This window comes from Corylus avellana, chromosome 3 (genome assembly GCF_965113065.1).
Source record: "Corylus avellana chromosome 3, dhCorAvel1.hap1.2, whole genome shotgun sequence".
NCBI lineage: Eukaryota > Viridiplantae > Streptophyta > Magnoliopsida > Fagales > Betulaceae > Corylus > Corylus avellana.
This window is the reverse complement of record NC_142492.1, coordinates 12,739,607-12,747,421: the sequence shown is the minus strand read 5'-3', so window position 1 is coordinate 12,747,421 and position 7,815 is coordinate 12,739,607. Positions and strand designations below refer to the sequence as shown.

Sequence of the window (7,815 nt, the reverse complement as noted above, 5' to 3'; positions counted from 1 at the left end):
TTCTCTTTTTGGATCAATTCATAATGCTAAACACAATACGAAATAAACTTCTACTGAAATCCCCCCAACAACAAATAAAGCCTAGGAATTTAACAGGGTACTACAGTCCAATTACTTCACCTAAAAAAATCCACGGTCCAGCAGGAAGAATTGGAAAGGAAAAGATTTTTTTTGATAGGTGGAAAGGAAAAGATTGACAGACTAATTATATCTACGGTTAAGATCACTGCACCCAAAGGGCCAATGCTAGGCAAACCTAATGCAGAAAAACACCAAATCCAACATAAATTTGAAATAGAATGAACACAATGAATGTACATGGCACTAATTAATATGCAAATATATAAAAGTAACATATCACCAGGTCACCAAATAGACCCATTTAAAAATGAGCCATATGTATGTTGCAAAACCAAGTACTAAAAAAAACCCATATCAATCCACGTTGTGAACCCGAAGACCATAGAACAATAAAAAAGATAACAGGGTTCTAGACAATCATGGATAAAAACTCGCACCACATTCACAAAACATTGTCAGAGCTATATGAAATGGCCATGAAGTCTTTGACACTCTAATCCTTCTTCCTATTCAATGGCCCCCTAGGAATCTTGCTCAGAACCTTTGCATCAAAAACTACGTACTGCTTCTTGATCTCACCATGTGCCTTCTCAGCAAATGAGTCCACATGGCCCTCATACTTCTCATAGAGCACGGGCACCGTGTGTAGCAAAACAAATGCTGCAATAAAATCAAGAAACTACTGTGTTAAGAGCTAATCTGTTCTTGTTTTAACTAATTAATGCATATATATATATCAACCCCATTAGATTACCTATGTAGAACAAGGTCAAGAAGTTGCACCAGTTCCCCACAACAGACAAAATCCACAAGCCAGCAATCACCTAATTCGTCACATCATTCCCAAATAGCGGGTCAGCATTAACCATGTATAAGAAACATAGCTCAAAACTACAATACAAACAAAGATTGCAGTTTATGGAACTCAAGAGTCATATACTTGAATAAAACGAAAGAAATGTTATTCAGTAGACTGTGATACAACTGTCATACTACGACTGAAAAGACGTGACAGTAAAAATTAATCCTTAATTTTTCATTTTACAAGCCCTTTGTTGATTCAAAGACTAATTTTTACTACCACATCATCTTAGTTGTATGATAATCATATAACAGTTTACTAAATAACATTACTCATACAACAATTATCATGCAATTATACATGGAACTATTTGGTCACTCTCAAGTTCTCCCAGAAATGATCTACAATGCCAAATATCATCAACAAAGTACAATCACAAATACAGATATGAACATACTGATAGGAACTTCTTCAAGTCTCTTCCCGATGCAATATCACGCAAAACTCCGAAAGCACGATTGATCTCTATCCTCACTGCAGCAGCAATCTGTAGAACTGGGTCCTCCGGGATATGAAATTCCGGAATACGTGGTGGACTCCTAATTGATCAAAACGGAAGTAAGAACAAACTGAACAAAAGGAGAAAAAATTGAAACAATCAAACAACTGCAACCACAGCAGCCTTACTTATTGATGAAGGTGGATGCATTGGACCACAAGAAAAGAACCGCAAGAACCAGAATGAAGATGTGGCAAACTAGAGTCAGCAAGTGGTATTCAAGCAATTCAAACAGAATCCATAAAGCAGTTGCGCCACCAAGCACTCCTGCTGATATCTTCTTGTTCCTCCACAAGAAAACATCAGCGGCTGTCGCATAAAAGATTGATTAAATCAACGTCGAGCTTCAAATTGGTATTTTCATATTTCCAATAAGAGCTAGTCATGGTAATCATAGTTTAAACAAAACCTTCAATCATTATTATTCATAAAATACTATTGAAAAAGTTTATGAACATCAAAAAGGGTTTGCAAAGCTAAAAATAGGAAACCCTCTGAGAGAAGCAATCACATCAACAACATTTGAAAGCCAATCAAACTAATCCTCACAACCTTTCTAACTTTTAGCAGCATAGATTGATCGATACCACAAGCTCCACTCCGAAATAAAACCAGATCTAGATCCAGAATGATCGCATCAAAATCTCAAAAGGAAATCTCAGCAACTACCAACAACAATAGATGCAGAATAATGGCAATCGCCACCAAAAAAGCATAAATCAGCGCAAAATTTTCCAAAAAATTAAAAAATAGGCTTAGTTTTAACTCTAAAACGTAACGTTTGCTTAGACGAACACACTAATATTAGCCAAAAATTGCTAATAAAGACAGATTCAGATCGCATATTACTACTACTGCAACACTTTCTCAGCATCTAAACAAATCAAAAAAAAAACATTTGAAGCAAATTCAACCAAATTTCATCACCACAAATTAAATTAAACAAACAAAAAAATTTTGTATTCAAGCACAATTCCCATTCCATTTCCAACAAATAAAATAAAAAATTAATTTAACCTACGTTTGCCACCACCGAGAACATTGTGCACTGGCTTTTCTCTCCCAAAGAGCTTGTAAGCCTTGGGCTGCGTCGGCGACGGAGAAGAGTGGCTCTTCTTCTTCTCGTCCTCCGAATCCGACGAAGACGACGACGACGCATCGCCGTGGCCGTGGATCTTCTCCGATATCTTCTCCATCAACGACTCAGCCTTTGGCTCCTCGTGCAGATGCTGCTCCTCCGCCATAGCTTTTCTCTCACCGAAACCCTAACCGACGATCCAAAATCCCTAACGCTGTCGTTTCGAAACGTCTCGAAACTGCAAGAAACTCTCACTCCCTCTGTGCGGGGCTCTATATAGTGGCCGAGAGCTTGTGATTGATTAAATCTGGACAGTCGAACAGTGGATCCAAATTAACGGAGAGCAGGTTAGCTATCTTTATAGGACCGAGGTTAACGGCCGTTAGATTTGACAGATCCGCCAGCGGTACACGTGTCGAGAGGAGGATAGCGGTGCGTTTGAAACCGCAGAGCGGATAAGAGGAAAGTCCCATTGTGTGATAGTGAAGGCAAGTGGGAAATGACATAATAAGACGCGTTGATCTTCCGACACGTGGACACCTTGGGCCGACAGAGCCTTAGTAGTTAAGAAAATAAAACCTTTTTTTAAAAAAAAAAAAGAAAATAACTTATTTTTTAGTTAACTACATTTAATTACCTTAACTATTAAGAAAGTCTTAAATACATTTACTACTCTAATTAAAATTGGTTTTCTAATATTCTCTTCAATGTTTTAATTTTTACAATATAATATTTTTCTTAATCTATCATTAAAGTAGCAATGTTCTCCTTTCGCAATGCACAAATGACAAAAATACCCTTCATAAAATAAAATTTACTTTTTTTTTTTAATCTTTAATCTTATGAAGGAATTTTTTTTTTTATCGCAAAAAAAATAATCTCAATGATGAATTGGTGGAACATTAAAAAAATTAAAATATTTTGTAATTAAAATATAATGAGAACATTACAAAAGGAAGCAAGGGCTAGAAGATTTTTCAGTGATCGAATTCAATAATACCACTTTTAATTTTTAATTTTTTCTGTTGAACTTAATACTACCAATTATTTAGCCTATGGTTTTCTCAAATTGAATACTACTGTTTATCTAGTCTAAAGATTTATGTGTAAAAGGGCAAAAGGGACTTTTAGGGTATTATTATGTAAAATTTTATTTTAAAATTATACTATATCAACATTTTATCAGCATTATGAATTCAATACTTATTATATTGTATTGTGTTTTAAAAATAAAAATAATTTTTAATATGGTAAAATCTTAATCTTAATTTTTTAAAAAAAATTTAAAATATTTATATAAAAATATCTTAAGAACTATAGAGAAACTTCTAAATCTCATATAACATTTAAATTACATTTTAATAATAATCCAAGAGAATGTCATTGTCAAACGTCAGCCTCATCCCGACTAATTATAAAACCTTGTAAAACCGACTAGGCACCATTAGACTAGGATTTATGATCCTTATAATTAGGGCGTTGAAATTAATAAAATTCAATACCCTACAAAGAGAAGGTTATATATAAATAACCTTACTTGTTTCCTACGGTTTAAGAAGTAGGACGTACCTATCTCGGATAATTGGATCCTGTAACCCCTCTCATTTCTACCGCTCAAATTTCACTTAGAATATGTTTGGGATTGTGTTTAAAAAGTAAAGTTTTTAAGTTAAAAATAATTTTTTTGGCAATTTTTAGAGTAAAAAAATCAAATAAATATTTTTAAAATTTTTCACTAAAAATGTCAACTTCTTGTTTGGTACATCTTCTTACGTCTTAAAAATACTTTTTAAACTGTCTAACACAATTCCAAACAGTCTCTCAAATTCAAACACTCTCTCAAATTCAAACACTCTGGGTATAAAAAAATATCATACCTATACTACCTACATGGTGTGATAGGCATAGAAATACCTAGATGATGTGAAAGGCATGCATCTATGGGATTAGGGATAGAACCATCCCCCCAAGTGTTTGGTCGTTACAAAAATTTTAAAAATATCTCTAAAATCTTTCTTTTTTCTTTTTTTTACAAAATAGATCTTTTAAAATTAATTTTTTATCTTAAAAAAAATATATTAATTTTGCCCCACACCTAAACTTTTTATCCCACCCACCCCAACTATCGCTTCATCAATAGAATCTGGACCCTCATATCAGCTGCTTCCACGGTGTGAACTGGGTCCCGCTTGACTAACTTGAAGGCATTGATCCCAAACCCCCCACAATCAAAGGAAAAAAATTAAAAAGAAAAAGAAGTTTATATATATATATATATATATATATATATGAGTAGGATCTTTTGAGGAAGTCTACTCAAAAAAACAATTTTTTTTTTTTTATTTTAGCTATTAATTTTTCACTACACACTCCCAACAAAATATCTATTTTAACTATCTATTCTAATTAAATATTATTTTTTCAATATTATTTTATTAGTTTTTTATCATTTTCTTGTCTTCTCCATAAAAAGAGAGAGAGAGAAGGAGGGAGAAAAGATTAAAAAAATAGAAAAAAAGATAAAATATAATAAAATATTACTTACAAGTTGCTACAATAACTTGTAAATATGAAAGTTCATTGTAGCAATAGTAGGAAAATCTTTTATTTTACAGTATCTGTTTGAGCAAGAAAAGTTAACAAAATAACTAAATTTAACTAAAAAACTAATTTAGAAACACCGTTGAAAATACTCTAAACATGACCGGGAAAGATGTTAAATGGCGGAGATGAGTGTATTCTTTTAAAGTAGTTTACCAATATTTTGTGTTTGAAATTATTTGTTAATTATTTTGTTCGTAGAAAGCATTGCCGAGCCCAATAAGTACTGGTTTTTTTGACTAATTGATAGTGATTAGGTAGAATGCTGCCTAATTCAAAGACAGAGGCACCACACTTTAACAGCCTGTGCCAATCACCCAACTGTAACAGCCTAAAAGCCTGTGTGGATAGCCCCATCTATCACTGTAGATTTGCTAATCATGCACATGCAAACACCAAAAAGTATCCATTTTGTGAATGCAAAGATCCAGAGGAGGGTTCTTCTCATGGCCCAGCAAAGAGAACAAATTTCTGAAAGTTCTAAACATTAACCAACAAAACAGACCTAAATTCAAAAGCAGATTCATAAACTTGGGCATGATCTAGATGGACCTACATCCTGTTTCTGTGAGAGAAAAGCACTAGTCAAAAAGCATACACATGCGTATGGAAACAACCCCACAGGATTTTCACATTAGCCCATTGCCAGATAAAAGTGAGCAACAAAAAGTACAAAACACCTACTTTATAACCCCTTAAATTTTGAGATCTGTGCATACTTAACATAAAAGGCAGATATAAGTATATAGTAAATGCAGTTGAAAGAATTGACTAATGCTTAATTACTCTCTAAATAGGTGCCAGCTAATTGGATTAAAGAATATGCAGAAAGTAACCCTGAACACACAGAAAGCGAAGGAAGAAATTACCAACTTTATGTTCTCAGAACCAAAAGGATGGGAAATCAATTATAAAATTGGGAGGAAGCAAAGTATAAGCCTAGAGGAGAAGGGAGGGGTAGAATTTATGTACAGTAACAATATCATACACTTGGGGAATTCATTTGCCCTTTGTATCCACACTTTGCTCCTATGCAGCAAATCATGAGATCAAGTCACCTTGTAACCTTTTCACCTTTCACCTTTCACCTTACCACAGTATTTGCCTCAACTAGAAGAAGGTAGGCAAGGAAAAGAGAAGGTGGGGGAGAGAAGTTAGGAGAAGAAGAGGAATGATGGGAAAAATTAAAAGATGAAGGTTAAGGTTAAATAGCTCATTTTCTCTATCAAATGAAATGGGTATGGATAACTTTTGACCAAATTTAGCTGGAATGTCAGTTTTTGCTACTCAACCACCATGACAATGCCAAGCCAGAAGGCTTGACTTATGGCATTGGCCAGTGGTTCCTTAGAAGTGAAGCACAAGAAAACTAGAGTATTAGAATTTTCCTTAGGACTTCACAATTGATAAAATCGCTTTCTGTTTTGTTTTAAAAGCAGCTTAAGGTGCACAACACTGGAATCTGGATGGTGTAATATAGGATAAGCAAGTGGCAACTATAGACCATCCTTATTGATCTAGGATCAAGTGGTTCAAAGGATTTAGACAGTACTAAACATTGGAATATGAAAAAAATGAACGGATAAGATGCCTAATATGCAATAGCTAAGGAAGATTTAATCTACCATAACCGGTAAATGCCAACTACCATTTTTATACTATAGTTTCTGCCCTTCCACCTTAAATTACGAATTGCAAACCATTCATCCTCGGAAAGCAGAGGAAGTAAAAAACTGCATCATGAGAGAAAAATTGAAAAACTAATAGCCTCAAATGTCACTGCAACAGATGGATGAGTGGTAAATATGCCTCTTATCTTTACTCAATGCTTAGATTTGTGTTAAGGGCCTAACCATTAATCCAAAAGCCCTAAGAGGATCATAACATTCCATCACGCTTCAGAATCCAATGTCAATGGCAGCCTACTCTATTGATACTAATGGTAACAGTGGCCTTTTCCCTTTTTTTTTTTACGACTTCACTCACCTACCAATATTCAATAACTTAACACGATGCTATGTGATTCAAACCAAGACATTTAGTCCAGCCCCTTGTGACTCAAACCCGTGATATGGTACATGTTCTAATACCAACTGTTAGGGCCATTTATCGAAAGCCCTGAGATTGATTTGATTAAACTCTTAACTTTTAAGATCATAACTGACCAAACATGTTTTATATATCTACTTATAAAGTCATATTGTGTCCCATTCCCACATCAGTTCATGTACTCATTTTTCCAAATCGTCAACTGGATATATGTAATTTGTCTAAATTCCTACCATGTACAGCATTTTATGTCATAAGGTTCTTATATATGGATGTTGAAGATAGAACTACAATAAAGACATTACCAAGAAACGTACAAAGTGGTTGTAAAAACTACACCAGACAAGAGCACTACATTTGATAAGACATATACCAGTGTGCAGCTGCTTCCTTGTTGCAATTACTATGTAGTTATAAGATTTCTGCATTAAACATATCCCTCTTCCTCAATGGGCGTAGCCCTTTTGCCAGAAAACATTGTAAATTGTTGTTTTCTGGTGCATATCCAATAATCCAAACATTTCTTGCACAAACATTGATATGATAGCCATTTTATGGCCACAAAATTTGCCCCTCACACATAAGAATTACCAGTACATATGTCAATATATTTAAAAATAAATAAAAATTATCACACAGTTTCTT

The 7,815-nt window shown here is 34.1% G+C and overlaps 1 protein-coding gene across 1 annotated transcript; it reads right to left on the bottom strand.

The window, feature by feature from the left end:
- Positions 1-315: 315 nt before the first annotated feature.
- LOC132175408 (reticulon-like protein B2) lies at positions 316-2,854 on the bottom strand. Its single transcript, XM_059587359.2, has 5 exons — positions 2,464-2,854; positions 1,571-1,751; positions 1,341-1,482; positions 836-905; positions 316-741 (listed from the first exon to the last, which is right to left on the bottom strand). Exons 1-5 carry the CDS (start codon positions 2,684-2,686, stop codon positions 575-577), a joined length of 783 nt encoding a protein of 260 aa, XP_059443342.2. The 5' UTR covers positions 2,687-2,854; the 3' UTR covers positions 316-574.
- Positions 2,855-7,815: the final 4,961 nt, after the last annotated feature.

Coding starts and splice junctions, on each gene's coding strand:
- LOC132175408 (XM_059587359.2), bottom strand. CDS start 2,686: ATGGCGGAGGAGCAGCATCTGCACGAGGAGCCAAAGGCTGAGTCGTTG. Junction 1,483..1,570: donor GCATCCACCTTCATCAATAA/GTAAGGCTGCTG, acceptor TTGATCAATTAG/GAGTCCACCACGTATTCCGG. Junction 906..1,340: donor ACTTGAAGAAGTTCCTATCA/GTATGTTCATAT, acceptor GTGACGAATTAG/GTGATTGCTGGCTTGTGGAT.